This window comes from Zingiber officinale, chromosome 6A (genome assembly GCF_018446385.1).
Source record: "Zingiber officinale cultivar Zhangliang chromosome 6A, Zo_v1.1, whole genome shotgun sequence".
In the NCBI taxonomy this organism is placed as follows: Eukaryota; Viridiplantae; Streptophyta; class Magnoliopsida; order Zingiberales; family Zingiberaceae; genus Zingiber; species Zingiber officinale.
The window spans coordinates 52,647,449-52,663,379 of NC_055997.1; the positions used below are offsets into that span (position 1 = coordinate 52,647,449).

At 42.2% G+C, this 15,931-nt stretch overlaps 1 protein-coding gene across 1 annotated transcript; it reads left to right on the forward strand.

Annotated features, from left to right (window-relative positions):
- The first annotated feature begins 215 nt into the window (after positions 1–215).
- Positions 216–1,059, forward strand: LOC121993947 (pathogenesis-related protein STH-2-like). Its single transcript, XM_042548179.1, has 2 exons — positions 216–446; positions 609–1,059. The coding sequence occupies exons 1-2, from the start codon at positions 269–271 to the stop codon at positions 914–916; spliced, it is 486 nt and encodes a 161-aa protein (XP_042404113.1). The 5' UTR covers positions 216–268; the 3' UTR covers positions 917–1,059.
- The last annotated feature ends 14,872 nt before the right edge of the window (positions 1,060–15,931 follow it).

A 15,931-nucleotide genomic window follows, 5' to 3' on the forward strand; every position in this document is an offset into this window, starting at 1 on the left:
TATCACTCGATAATATGTGGCATTATAGTCTTATCTTGAGAAGTTTACAATTTGGACTTTGTTGCACATTGAAAAGTCTACCAATTCGTTTTTTTCCTGATCACATTTCCACATTATTGCCAAATGTGTCTTACTCTTTATTAGCTTAATTGCCCCAACATTCGATCTACATATTCTATCCTCACAATATCTATATAAAGAGGGGGTTACTCCCCCTCAACACATTATCCCTTTCTCTTTCTGCTTCTTAGTATTATTCATTACCAAAATGGTTGTCGGTTCTTGCATCGACGAGATCACCGTCAACGTTTCCAACTCAAGGCTTTGGAAGGGAGCGGTTTGCGATGCACATATTTTGTACCCTAAGCTCTTGCCTGACTTTTTCGCCAAAGGCGAACGTGTTGGAGAAGGAGTTGGCTCTATTAACATTCTTCACTTTGCTCCAGGTCTATAGCTGTTTTCTTTTACCAAAAAGTAGGCGAATAGCCTACCAAAATCACATTAAGTAAAAATTGTTTATATGTAGAAAATCAATTTGTTCCTACTATTTCTGTTATTGATTATACATGCTAAAATATTCTTTTCATTTTGTGCACAAAAAATTGCAGCTTCCAAAATGCCAATAGGAAGTGTCAACAAGACCAAGGTAGAGATATTCGATGAGGCAACATACTCGACTAAGTATTCGGTCATCGAAGGAGGCTTTGTTGGCGTGTATTTTAAATCGGTTAGCTATGAGAGCATATTTGAAGCAACGGGCCCCAACACTTGCGTTGCAAAGGTCAAGACCGTGTATGAAACACTCGAAGATAAGCCTCCTAGCGAAGAAGAGTTAAAAGCCATTAGAGATGGATCAACCCAAGTGCTAAAGGCCGTCGAAGCATATTTGATTGCCAACCCCGATGTCTATGCATAAATCCCTGTGTTTTGCATCCAACAGTACTTGTTTTCCATCCTCGACTTACATGATAAGTCTACATCTATCGTGCATCCAATAGTTGTGTGTCGTTAATAAAGGTTGGTTTATAAAGAATGCATCAATAAAGGATGATTTGCCCACTCGTTCGTGTAGAGAGATGGTACACGATTTTTCATCTTTTTGTCTCGTACGTTGTATTAATTGCTATAAATATGATGGGAGATTTTCATTATAAATGGAACCTATATTACATATACATTTGGTGAGTTGAAATGGTTTTGACAAAGAAAATATGGGTTGATTCTATCTAAAAATTGAAGAGATGATACACTGAGTAGTTGTTGATATGGTTGACTGGCAGAAGACTTCATGAAGGAAAGAAGATGATGAACTGGAATATATAGAAAAAGAACTAAGAGTGTTTTTCTCTTTTCTACACACACCAAAGAGAGGAAACAAGATGTCAGTGCCCAAAAACCAGGGAAGAGGTCTATGATGAAGTCCCTCCGATGCTCAAGTCAGTACGATATTCGAGCGGGCGAATGGAGAGAAGAATAGTGGAATGCGTGCACGTAAATAAGACTTCCGTAAGGCATGCTTACCTTACGAACAGAGAGGACCCCCTTTATATACCACCTCTCATAATCTCCGCAATCATGAGATGGCAGAGAATGTCAGAAGTTGTCAAGTAAGGGAAGACATACAACTTAGGCGATGTACAGTAACCGTCCGAGAAATCTTCCGTTAACCATATGTGTACATCTTTTGTCTTTTGTAACTTACGCAATTAATGGGGTGGTTGAAGTAATATGCTATAATAAGTTGTCAACTGATGGGAAGTGTAGTCATCTTCGAAGAAGGTTCTAGTAAATACTTATATTATAATAGAGGAATATTCTCTAATAAATGGTTGTTATTCTGATATGTTGTTATAATTCTCTGACAATGTTATCTGCTGAGTGTATCTCGACCGAATCTATAAGCTGGCCGACTATATATCTGTCCTTCCCTTAAGCTACTCAGTTATACAATGGATGGTGCTGAAGATCTGTTCTGGAAGTAATATGAAGCTAAGTCCCCTAGATCCGGTCGGTTCTTTAGCTGATCGACCATATATCGGGATACTTGCCTCTAATGAATGGAGAACTAAGTCACTAAAGATTTGATTGGTACTTTAAGCGGATAGTCTATATGAAAGAAGACTTGCCTTTGAAGTGAGAACCTGAGATCTAGAAGACCGTCTGAGTCTATAAGGAGAATTGTCTTTCTGTATGTATAAGAGGCGGGCCTACTGAATTCTGTATATCTAACCGGAGTCATTCTTGACCGGCTATATGAAGGAAGACTAGCATGTGATAAAACCCATAGGGTCAATCAACATTATGGCCAACTGGTCATATGCTGAAAGACTTGTACTGAATGCAAAGCTGGGTCACCTTATTCTGGCCAGACGTATGACCAGATGGATCCGCGGTAAGTCAGACAACTCCAAAACTCAGTCGGCTTTCGTCTGCATGGATATATGATAGATGTCTCAATACAAGAATGGGATGTTGGGTTTCTGATGTGAACCCGCAAGTATACGGGTGTCGTCAAGTAATAAAAATCTCAATCCCACAGGGATTGGATATAAGCACTAGAATCTAAGCACAACGAACTATCTAAAGTATTGAAAGGTTGAAGATCGCAATCACAAATGTAAAGGGAAGTAAGTAAGAGAAAGATAGAGAAAGAGAAAGAGTGTTGAGGAACTTAGTTTGGGAAAATGTTCTAGGGGTTCAATTACATTGTGATGCTAATCAATATATCATGGATCAGCTATCGCCCATCCTCTATTCCTATGCACTTGTAATAAGTTAGATTCATTATCAGCTCTTTCCTGTGGAGGTCAAGTCGGAATGCTATCTTAATCCATATCTTATGATATTAAATGGAAGTGATTCCTATAAATTTCGGTAACGGGATACCCCTGTAACTAGGACCCCTCAGTCATACATCACAAAACTGCACTAACACTTAATAAAATAGAGATAAAATAATAATTATATTCAATTCACTACTTCCTTGTGAAGAATTGTTTCTCCTTTAATGGCAATGCCCTAGATGTCCAGAAACAGGATACCCTTGTCACTAGGGCCTCTCAGTCATACGATTTAAGACATTCTCCCTACAAGATTAGCAATTCTACATAAACATTTAATCAAATATAAAAATTAAGCTCAAACACACTACACACACATAAGATCAAATGGATATAAGAAATAGCAATGTCATATAGATAGGAAATTGGAAAATACATGAGTTTTACATCAATTCACATCACAATTACTCTCTTAATCTTAGAAAAAGAGATCTACTTCATAATTAGGAGAACTGAATCACAAGACATCAAGATCTAAGACAAAAATATCAAAACTTAAGAAGAGAAGGGAAGAAGGTTTATCCTATACGAAGAGTAGTCTTCGGATCCAATCCAAGTTTCCAGAGTGATGGAGACGCTAAATTTGGCTTCAGATCATCTATGAAAGTGCTAAAGAAGTCTAGATCTCATCCTAGTTGTATCCCCCAAAAGGGAAAACCTTCCTCTCTTGAAAAGGGGAAGAAACTCTGTTTATATAGAGCATGGCACTGGCACGGCAAGGCCCACGCCATGGTCGTGTGAATCCACACCGTCGGAAGCTGCCTTGGCTTTCGTCTGGTGGCACAACCGTGTGGATTCCACAAGGCACAGCCTGCTTCGTCTCTGGAAATTTTATACGGTCGTGTGGATTCTACATGGCCGCAGCCTGCTTCTTCTCTGGTTCATTAACATGGCCGTGTAGATTCCATACAACCCGGGCTTGCTTGCTCTGCTTTGTGGCATGGTCATGTGGGTTCACACAGCGGGAGCCTTCTCCTCCTCTAGCATGTGGATAGCTATGTGGATTCCATAGGGGTTGGGCCATTTTTCTTCGTTTGTTCTCCGAATTATCTACCGGCACTATTTTTATTCCAAAAGAACATCATGCTAATAAGAAAATACATAAAGAGCAGATCTCTGACAAAGAAGAGTATTTATACTGAAAAAATGATAAGAGGTGTAAAACTGTATAGATCAAGATCAAATAAAGTATGTGATTGTGCATCAAAACATGTATAAAAGTATATATAATCTACGCACATCAGTTTCCTAAGTCTGATCGGCTTCTAGGCTGGTCGTCCTCATTATGAAGGCCTTAGCACAGGGCGAAGAACAAAGTCCTATTGAGAGTGATACGCTGGCTGCCACCTCTCCTTGATTTTGATTATCACGTCACCTTAACTTTGGCTACCATATCATAACTAGATCTGCCCGTAACATCCCGTATCACTAGCCTCTATTTCAAGTCTAGTCGAAGGAGGCTTGTAGCCGACTAACTGGACACATGTCTGATTTTTGTCTGATCGCCAAATTTGATAGTTCAACTGGTAGGACGTGTTTTCACTCACCCCTTAATGCTATACTTAACTATATTTCTTGGAAAAATGCATGCCCAATGCTAGACATGCCCAATTATACACTATTGATACACGGAAAGGTATTTTTTCAACATAATGATTATGTTGTCACATCAATCATAAATGTCCATTTTGGGTAGACATCATGTGTCCCACTAACACATTCTTAAAGCGACCGCTGATGTACGCGTCTCTGTACGAACCAACAACACTTCTCCCTCTACAAATGAATGGTCCCTTGTGAACATACCTTGTTGATCCAATGAATGTGGTTGAACCATATCTTATAGCTTATGTTTAAAAACCCTAGACGATGTAAAAATAAATCACTTGGACTTCATCTTCTTCAACCTATTCTCTGGTGATTTCCCTTAACAGATTTTCTCCTCTCACGATCTAAATCAGTAAGTCCTCTATCTGGTTCTTCTTTGTATTCCTTGTCTTTCCCCATTACTTAAGATTCCTTTGCTCCTTAGTATACTTTTACTCGTTCAGATTTCGGTAATGTTAATTGAAACTTAATCACTTTGCAATACGAAATCCCTAAAAACCACCCGTATCAGCCTTCCTTCCACTCAAGATCATCCTCATCATTCTCCTCCTGGCCACATTACATTCTTCAAAGACCAACTATAGGTGGGTTTGGATTTTCCTCCCCCCGCTTCTTATCTAAGATAAACTAATATTTTAACATTCCTATCCAGCAGTTCGCACCGAATGCTTTCCGCACTATGTGCGGAATGCTTATTTTGTTTCACATGCATGGCATTCCTCCCACTCCTTATAACTTTCATTTGTTTTCTTATCCTAAAAAATTAAAACCAAGGATATTTTTATTTTAATTTCACCTAAAGGTGGTGTTCTTTAGAGAATTACCCTCTTCAAATAAGGGATGAAAATCCCATTTCTTCTTTATTGAATTGCCTGATCGCACTTCCTGGCCGACCGACTATCGATCTGACCTTCCCCCCATCCCTGACCTTGGGAACTATAAACTTGACTTAGCCTTCATTTGACGGTATCCAATTCAAGGCCCACAAGTTGTTGTGGGAGGGTCTACTATATCTGTTTGGATTAAGCCCTGTTCGGGTGAAGCTTCCTTGTTCCGTTGGTAAGTCTTAACAACTTAGCCATTATGTTATCACTAACTAAGTATTTTTTTATTTTATACAGTAGATGCCATCTTTGAAACTTTGGTTTTCACTCGCATTAATTTAGAGGATGTAGAGCTCACTCAACAAGAACAAACACTCTTCGCCGAACTAGCCCAACAATCGATCGACCCTTCTATCGAAGCTTCTAGTAGCCGGGCAGCCGAATCCAGCTTGACAACCACAACATAGGGGTTATCCGCTAACCCTCTCCCAATACCTGAACATTTTCCCATGGATGAAGCTGACGCCCCTCTGAAGAGGAGACATAAGAAGCATAGACTTGTCCTTTCTACTCAAGTCCCCGAGAGGTGAGCATCTCCCATCAACGTGCCCTCGCCTCAACATACACCCGTTCGGGAAACCACCTTAATATAATTCTCCGAACTAACTTTATCCGCTCTTGCTTCCATCAGTCCAATTCGAGAGGAACCCACCTCATAGTCGGGTGGCTCTCCAACAACCTCTGTACATGCATCCCCCACTCTCCCCGTTGCTCCTCTCGCACAAGCTCAACTAGCCATAGCTTTCGGCATTGTGCCCAAAAGGTTCTACCAATTTTTCGCTGCCTACAATCTACCATCCGCATAGGCCATAACTTCCCCATCTGCTTCCCAATTGATTAGCAGCTAAATATTATTGAGGAGCTAGTTAATAGAAGCCTACAATCTACCACCCAATTGGATGAACACACGCTAGCGGAGGTAGCGGATGAGTATTCATATAATTTGACCACAATATGCTTTAACTTTCTAACTAGCTTTTACTCCGAACTCCTCTAATAATGTTTATTTTGTAGAAATGGGAAATTGGGATAGCCTGGCATAAAAATTAGCCCATTAATTCCAGGAAAATGAGGCCCTTAAGAAATGATTATTAGAAGCGGGCTCCCTTTATGCTCCCGTCTGATCACCATAAGAGAGTTCGGCTCAACTCGACCAGCTGAGCCAGTTAGAGAGGGAAGAGGCTTGAGCGTCGAGTAAGGCTGATGTAGAATGGGCATAGAAAATTGAAGCTGCCCTGAAAACTACCTAAGATAGATTCCGCTCAGAAACATCACACCCTTGAAAATAATGGCCAAGCTGAACAAGAAAATTGTAGAAGTCCAGCGTCTCTCTGCCAAACTAGAGGAATCAAAATCTATACATGATGCAGAGTTGATGACCCAAACTAAATTGGTGTTCGAGCGACAACAAATTTGTTGGATGGAAAGCGCTAGAGGAGGGGGGGGGGGGGTGAATAGCGCTCGTGGCTTTCACTTTTTTCGAATTCGTAAAACTATCGAGTTATAAAGCAGCGGAAATAGTAAAATGCACAAACACACAGAAGACACGAGAAGTTACTTCGTTAGGAGCCTATCTCGACTCATACTCGAAGGCCCACGGTCGTTGACCGCTTTCGGTGGACAACAACTATAATCACGAAAGAGTATTACAAACTAAGTACAATTATGAACTGAAATAAACTTTATACCGGCAACAACTAGATTGAAACTGAAGCTCATAGTCGTCAGGATGTCGTTGCAGCACTTCGGGATTGTCTCGTAGGCAGCTTGCAGCGTAAGGATTGCTTAGAATTCGTTGTTCCAAGCTGCTGGTCGAAGTCCCCTTTTAAACAGTGCTGGAGGCGCCTCCAAGCCTGTCCGAGGCGCCTCCAGGCCGCCGAGTCGCACGCTTGGATCAGCTCTGATCTGGTCGTACTTTATCCCACTGAAGGCGCCTCCAAGCTGCTCCAAGGCGCCTCCAACGCCTAGTCCAAGGTGCCTCTAGCTTCCTCCGAGGCGCCTCCAACTCCTCTGGACAGTTGGCTTCGGCTAGCACCTGAGGCGCCTCCAAGCCCCATGGAGACGTCTCGAACACTGTTCATCCGAGGTTAAAGATGCTCCTTTGTTCCTGCAAATTGTGTTAGTCCCAAACACAAACCCTGCAAAACAAAATTATCACATGGATAATATGATAAATATACTTGACAGTCGTCGGACTGTCCGGGTCTGACTTCGGATTTCCAACCGAAAACCCTAGGTCGACCCGACGCCTACTGTTCCCTCTACGGGGAACGCGTCCTCACCTACTCCATTCAGGAGATTTACCTGTTGCTAGTGCGATCTTCTAGATTGATTGGACTTTTGCTCAGCGTTCGGAGCTTCCGGACTTTCTGCTGGACTTCTGCTTCTCGGCTGGTCCAGTCTTTCACCTGGTTCGCGACACCAGGACTTTCCACCTAGGGTTACCCCCTAGGACTTTTTGCCTGAAGCTCTCGATCCGCCATGACTTTCTGCATAGGGTTACCACCCCCTATGACCTAGGGTTACCACCCCTTAGGGGTTTCTGTTGGTGCAACCTTAGGTCAAGGTTGACCTGGTTGACCCGACTCGAGGTGACTTGACTCGAGTTGTATTTTGATGTTTGACTTGGAAGATTGTCGGTGCAACCTTAGGTCAAGGTTGACCTAGTTGAGTTGCATGTTGATGTTTGACACTCGTGAGAGAGTTCTATTCTTGATATGAGACAAGAATAGATGGTTGGGAGATTATTGGTGCAACCCTAGGTCAAGGTTGACCTGGTTGACCTGAAAAGTCCAAGTATGGAGACTTGGCACTGGAGAAGTCCAAGCAGGGAGCTTGGCACGGGAAAAGTCCTGGTGAGTGAAGCCAGGCAGTGGGAAAGTCCTAACTGGGATGTTAGGCAGTTGGAAAGTCCTGGTGAGTGAAGCCAGGCAGTGGGAAAGTCCTAACTGGGATGTTAGGCAGTTGGAAAGTCCTGGTGAGTGAAGCCAGGCAGTGAGAAAGTCCTAACTGGGATGTTAGGCAGTGTGAAAACCCTAGTGAGTGAAGCTAGGTGAAAGTCCTGGTGAGTGAACCCAGGCAAGGGAAAATCCAGATGGATCAGGGATGATCGGACTTCTGGTGTTGGAAAGTCCAAGTAGGTCAAGGGAGTGATCGGATACTTGGCACGAAGAGGAAAATCCAGATGGATCAGGGATGATCGGACATCTGGTGTGGAAAAGTCTAAGTGGGTTAAAGGGATTGACCGGACACTTAGCGGGGAGTGCTAGCAGGTCAAGGGAGTGACCGGATGCTAGGCATGATGTACCAACAGGTCAAGGTTGACCGGATGTTGGTGTGGAAGCCTTAGGTTTAGGGCTGAGAAGTTTGGATCGGCCGCATCGATCCAATGATACATGGTCATCCGACGGCCCGGTGACCGATCAGGACCGATCGATGCTATCGATGGTTATCTCGATCGGTCCGAGACCGATCGAAGGAGATCGCGGCAAACCAGCGAGAAGAAGCTCGATCGGTCACGGACCGATCGAACCGATCGGTCGTAGACCGATCAGATAGTTTCTGATCGATGCGTGGACCGATCAGATAGCTTCGATCGGTCCATGGACCGATCAGGAACAACAAGCGAGCTTCTTCCTGATCGGTCTGCGACCGATCAGATGTTGCCTGATCGGTCCACGGATCGATCAGGTTCTAGCCGCTATGACGCAACGGCCAGTTTCTTCGCCGTCTTCTTCGCGGTATAAAGGGGTCGAGGGCTTCTTCTGCACCAGAACTTCTTCTTTCTTCGCTTCTGCTTCAACTGAGCTTTGATTGAGCTCGCCTCCGAAGCTTCGCGTGAGCTTCCAGTCGTCGACCAGCTGCTGCGTTTGGGTTGTGAAGTTGCTGCTTCACCTCTAGTCGACAAGAAAGCAAGCAATTGGTAGAGTGCTATTGTATTCATATTGTATTGCTTTTCTTACTGTTCTTGTACTCTTTGTTTGCTGTTGTAAACGTTTGTGGCGAGGTTTCTCCACCCACAAGGAGTATATTGTATTAGCCGGTTCTCCGGGGACTCATCCACCGATGGATTGACTGGACTCGTCCACCTTACGGACACGCCGAGGAGTAGGAGCCCTAATCTCCGAACCTCGTTACATCCTTGTGTTAAGGTTTGGTTTTCTTCTCTGTCGTTTCTTTATATTTTCCGCTGCGCTAACACGTTTTGTAGAAAGAAACGACGATTTGGGGTCGGCTATTCACACCCCCCTCTCTAGCCGAGTACGAACGATCCTAACAAGTGGTATCAGAGCAAGGCCGCTCTTCATCGGATTCACACCCGTGGGAGCACAAGCTAGAGATGGATCAATTCGGAGAAGACATCACCATTCCACCCTTCTACAACGACAACTTCGCATATTGGAAGGTAAGGATGATGTATTTTCTTAGGACTAATATGTGGAACTGGTTTTGTGTACAAGAAGGGTTTACTCCTCCAATGGATAAAGAAGGAGAGCCTCTAGAGATGAACAAGTGGACGAAGGAACAAGTCCACCAATCCACGATCAACAATGAGGTAACTAAAACAATTGAATTTTCATTACCTACTAGTGTTTTGTGTAAGATAGGTAAATACAACAATGCCAAAGAGTTGTGGGATAACTTGGCCAAGTACCATGAGGAGAGCTCCACTTCAAGCCATGAAGAGGAGCCTTGTGAGCCAAGTAGCTCACATCATGGAGGGAGCGAATTGGGAGTTGAGGGCTACTTAACATCCAAGGAAGAAGAGGAGGAGAGTTCCTCTTGTTCAAGTTCGGAGCAAGAAGAGGCATCTACCTCCGGAAGGGATGAAGAAGAAAGCTCATCTTCTCACATCCAGACAGAACGTGATTTCAAGCAAATTACACATAATGTGTTTTGAGTGTAGGAAGTTTGGGCACTACAAGAGTAAGTGTCCAAAGAGGGTTAGAAAGACTCCACCGGCGCCAAAGATCAAGGAAGTCGGAGTCCCAACACGCAAGGGCAAGGAGCACGTGGTGTGCTTCCAATGCAAGCGAAGGGGACATTATCGGAGTCAATGTCCGAGGGGGAGGCAATCTCACAAGGACAAGAGACCGAGCACGTCGATAGGGGGAGCTAAGGCAAACCCTAAGGTAACATTTAAGGCACACTCTTGCAATAATAATAAGACTCATGCTAGTAGTTTTATTGCAATTGTCAAGAATGATAAGCATGATAATTCTAGGAACCAATATATGTGCTTAGGTGCCAAAGATGTTAGTCTAGATAAGGATAACACTAGGAAAGCCAACCCTAGGATTAACTCATCTAAGGTTAAGGGAAACCTAGATAGAAATCCCAAATCATCTAGACATATGCCTAGGAATACCTCAAAGAAAAATGACAAATTAAAACTTGAGGTATTAGAGAAGGAGAATCAAGTCTTGAGGTCAAGACTTGATACTTTGGAAAAGGCTCTTAAGAACTTGGAGAAGTCATCTCTAGGGTTTAAGGGTCAAAAACCAATGTCCAAGGACAAGAAAGGTTTGGGTCACAAACCTAAGTCCCAAATGGTCAAGCCCACTTATCATAATGTTCCATTCGATTATGGAACAAAATCTAGGGTTAGGAAGACCATCACCAAGGTCACAAGGGGAGTCACCCCTAGAGTTGATCTTGATGAGTCCCAAATGACCAAGGCTTTAAAGCCTAAGAGGGTCATTAGGAGGGTTGCTAGGGAAGTTATCCCTAGTGAATATTTAGTGAACCCAATGAGCTCTAATAGGTATTGGGTTCCTAGGAGCATCTTTTCTACCTCATAAATGGGTTAGAGAGTGTCAACTCCGATTAGAAGGGTAGTTAACCCAACTTTGAGGAAATTGACACTCAAGGAGCATTTTCAAGGTGTTGAGAACTTTTGAAAATGAAATGGAATTATCATTTACTCCTTTGAAGAGTTAAATGTGCCTAAAGATTGGAAATTTCATGTTTAATATCAATTGGCACAATTTGGGAAAATCTAGAGAACTCTCAAGGAAAAATGAAACATGCCAAGTTTTGAGGATAAATTTGATCTTTAAGTGGCATGAATTAATCTAGAGTTCAAGAAGTGTCAAAATTAGGATTTTGGCATTTTGGGGCAATCTAGGATTAAATTTGAAGTTAGCCAAGTGGTTAAGGATACTTAGATAGGTAATCTAGGTATATTTATTTATGCTAAATCTTGCCATGATTGTTTGCCCCCACATGTCATGACATCATGTTTAGTTTCATTATCATTTGAAATGTCATGATAATGCTTAGGCTAGTTTTTATGTCATGTTTATTTAAGTTTCAAACTTTATGCCATGACATCATGACATTGGCACATGTTTTCATTTATGATACCATTTTATGCCATGTCATCATCTCTTGCATTAATAATCAATTGAATTGATTTAAGGATGAAAAACACATCTTGATATTGAGATCAAATTTGTGTTTTGAAAATGCATGAGACCTTAGTCTAAGATACCTAAACCCATATCTCACATCAAAATTGCCATGGATGTGTTTGATACACTTTAGATGTGTGTGAGATATTAGGATCATGAATTAGGATCAAGGTGCATAGTTCTTATACCTAGATGAGCCTAATTCAAGAAATGGAGGATCATAGGGAAAGCTTGTGTACAAGTCATGTACATTTAGCCCTAAGATTATGGTCCTAAATTAAAAGGATTAAAATCATTTTGAAATTGATTTGGAAAACCTTGATGAAGCCATCTTAGTGATTGCATTCATCATTGAACATTGTGATACAAAGTTGAGTTAAACTTGAACTATTTCAAAGTTTTGAACTTTGTATCAAGATTGAAAAATAGAAGTTATTTTCATAGAAAATTATTTTTCCATGATAGTATATGTTATGAGGAATGTATCCTCAAAATTTTATAATTTTTGAAATTTTCTGGAATTTTTAAAGGGTTTCTGAATTTCGGAAGAGGAAAATCAGAAATCTGTGTTTAGAGCCTTGATCGGTCTGCGGACCGATCCAGGGAAGCATGGATCGGTCTGCAGACCGATCTAGTGAGATCCAGTGCGATCAGTGAGGCGTGGATCGGTCACTGGACCGGTCCAGATGGACTCTGATCGGTCTGGGGACCGATCAGGGCGTGCCAACTTGCCTGATTTCAGTCTGTTGTCTGAAAGTTCAGCTAGAAGTTGGGTTCTGTGGATTTCTAAAGGTTTGGAACTCACAAAGACATTGTTGGTGCAATGGTTAAGGGGGAGTTGACCTTTAGGGGGAGTTTTACCTAATTGTCAAGGGGGAGTTGACTTTTAGGGGGAGTTTTTACTCCTTAAGATTTTTGAGGATTAGTGATATGGGATTATCACTAAGTTGATTGTTGAGTTTAGTATCAAGGGGGAAATTAAGAGTTTCAATGAAAGGTATGGGACTTTCATTAGGAATAAACTCTTGACCTTGATACTCTCCTTTCTCTTTTTGATGTGTGTCAAAAAGGGGAGAGTGTTCATTGGAGAATTATTGGAGAACCCAAGTTAGGTTATCGGGTTAACCTAAACTAGGGGAAGAATGTCAAGGAATGTTCGAGGAAGAACATTGGAATTCTTTTTGATATGTGTCAAAAAGGGAGAGAATTATTGGAGAACCCAAGTTAGGTTATCGGGTTAACCTAAGGGGAGAATGTCCAGAGAATGTTCAAGGAAAGAACATTGGACATTGGAAGATGGTTGGAAAACCTATGTTAGGTTATCGGGTTAACCTAACTTGATTATGGGTTTTGTCAAACATCAAAAAGGGGGAGATTGTTGGTGCAACCTTAGGTCAAGGTTGACCTGGTTGACCCGACTCGAGGTGACTTGACTCGAGTTGTATTTTGATGTTTGACTTGGAAGATTGTCGGTGCAACCTTAGGTCAAGGTTGACCTAGTTGAGTTGCATGTTGATGTTTGACACTCGTGAGAGAGTTCTATTCTTGATATGAGACAAGAATAGATGGTTGGGAGATTATTGGTGCAACCCTAGGTCAAGGTTGACCTGGTTGACCTGAAAAGTCCAAGTATGGAGACTTGGCACTGGAGAAGTCCAAGCAGGGAGCTTGGCACGGGAAAAGTCCTGGTGAGTGAAGCCAGGCAGTGGGAAAGTCCTAACTGGGATGTTAGGCAGTTGGAAAGTCCTGGTGAGTGAAGCCAGGCAGTGGGAAAGTCCTAACTGGGATGTTAGGCAGTTGGAAAGTCCTGGTGAGTGAAGCCAGGCAGTGAGAAAGTCCTAACTGGGATGTTAGGCAGTGTGAAAACCCTAGTGAGTGAAGCTAGGTGAAAGTCCTGGTAAGTGAACCCAGGCAAGGGAAAATCCAGATGGATCAGGGATGATCGGACTTCTGGTGTTGGAAAGTCCAAGTAGGTCAAGGGAGTGATCGGATACTTGGCACGAAGAGGAAAATCCAGATGGATCAGGGATGATCGGACATCTGGTGTGGAAAAGTCTAAGTGGGTCAAAGGGATTGACCGGACACTTAGCGGGAAGTGCTAGCAGGTCAAGGGAGGGACCGGATGCTAGGCATGATGTACCAACAGGTCAAGGTTGACCGGATGTTGGTGTGGAAGCCTTAGGTTTAGGGCTGAGAAGTTTGGATCGGCCGCATCGATCCAATGACATGGGTCATCGATCGGTCCGGTGACCGATCGAGACCGATCGATGCTATCGATGGTTATCGATCGTCCGGAGACCGATCGAAGCGAGATGGCAAACTAGCGAGAAGAGAAGCTCGATCGGTCTACGGACCGATCGGAAGGTTCTGATCGATGCAGACCGATCAGATGTTCTGATCGATGCGTGGACCGATCAGATAGTTCGATCGGTCCATGGACCGATCGGGGACAACAAGCGAGCTTCTTCCTGATCGGTAGGTGTACTCCCGACCACGCACTCGATCAGGGGTTCTAGCCAGACGCAACGGCCAGTTTCTTCGCAGGGGTCGAGGGCAGCTGCTGCTGTATCTTCTTCTTCTCTTCTAGAACTTCTGTTCTTCTGCTGCTGAAGCTTCTGCTTCAACTGAGCTTTGATTGAGCTCGCCTCCGAAGCTTCGCGTGAGCTTCCAGTCGTCGACCAGCTGCTGCGTTTGGGTTGTGAAGTTGCTGCTTCACCTCTAGTCGACAAGAAAGCAAGCAATTGGTAGAGTGCTATTGTATTCATATTGTATTGCTTTTCTTACTGTTCTTGTACTCTTTGTTTGCTGTTGTAAACGTTTGTGGCGAGGTTTCTCCACCCACAAGGAGTATATTGTATTAGCCGGTTCTCCGGGGACTCATCCACCGACGGATTGACTGGACTCGTCCACCTTACGGACACGCCGAGGAGTAGGAGCCCTAATCTCCGAACCTCGTTACATCCTTGTGTTAAGGTTTGGTTTTCTTCTCTGTCGTTTCTTTATATTTTCCGCTGCACTAACACGTTTTGTAGAAAGAAACGACGATTTGGGGTCGGCTATTCACACCCCCCTCTCTAGCCGAGTACGAACGATCCTAACAGTTTCCACCTGCCTAACCACAGCTAGGACTTTCCTGAAACACTCAATCAAGTGCATTAGATCACAAAACAACTTAACTTTGAGTTCCTTTGCCATTATCAAAACAACGTTCGATCGTCGGATGCTTCCCGCACCAATAATCTCCCCCTTTTTGATTATGACAACTGAAATTCAAAGCTAAGTAAAATAGATACAAAAAGTTTAATTAAGCAAGCTTAATAGATTTTAAATGCACGCATGGTTAAGCTAAACACTTAAACTTTGTCAGCCTCCCCCTTAATAAAGGCATTCTTAAAATTTTTTATTAACCTTTCTTTTGAATTTCCCTACTCTCCCCCTTTGCCATTCATCAAAAACTAAGCATGTTTGAAAAAAATTGAAAAAATCTTAGATTTTTAGGAGAGAGAAAAAAATCTGAACTTTCTAAAAGTAACTTTTCTTGTAAATCAACTTCACTAAGTTAAAACAGTTTGAGCTCGTAGTTTGGTTTTAAAAAAAAGTTAAATTTTACTGGAGAAAGAGTTTTCTTTTGTAGTATTGCAAAAAAAACAATTTTAAGCAATTTTGAACCATTAGGCTTTTAATAAGAGACAAAGGTAACTCTTGGTTTTGTATAATATTCTTTAGATAAGTGAAACCAAGGTTTAAGGAGCAATTTTTCTTTCAAAAAGCTAAAAAGTTGACTTTGAAAAGTACTTAGTTAAATTTTCAAAATACTTTAGCTTTTTAAAATGGCCAGAATTTTGAAATCTTAGTCTAAAAATACTTAGCCCGAATTTTCAAAAAGGAAAAAAACTTGATTCGAAGGTTTAAGGTTTTGAAAACTTAGCTTAAAGTTTAAATTTGAAAGAGTTTTTCTTTTAGTCAAATAATTAATTTAAAGCTTTTGAGGGCAAGGGAGGAGCTTTAATCCCTAATGTCCAAGCATGAGTTGGGTTAGATTGATTGTTAATTAGTTAATTTCACTTTAAGTAAGGTATCAGAGCCCTAATGTTCATGCCAACAAAAAAGGTTTAAAGATCAAGCACTTGGGTTCGCGGCCACATGTCTAACCAGTTAGCTACTAGCTGATTACCTAGAGGGTAAT

What these genes read in the sequence shown, in the direction of transcription:
- LOC121993947 (XM_042548179.1), top strand. Translation starts at nt 269, where the DNA reads ATGGTTGTCGGTTCTTGCATCGACGAGATCACCGTCAACGTTTCCAAC. An exon ending in CATTCTTCACTTTGCTCCAG is followed by an intron (nt 447 to 608) that starts GTCTATAGCTGT and finishes AAAAAATTGCAG; the next exon opens with CTTCCAAAATGCCAATAGGA.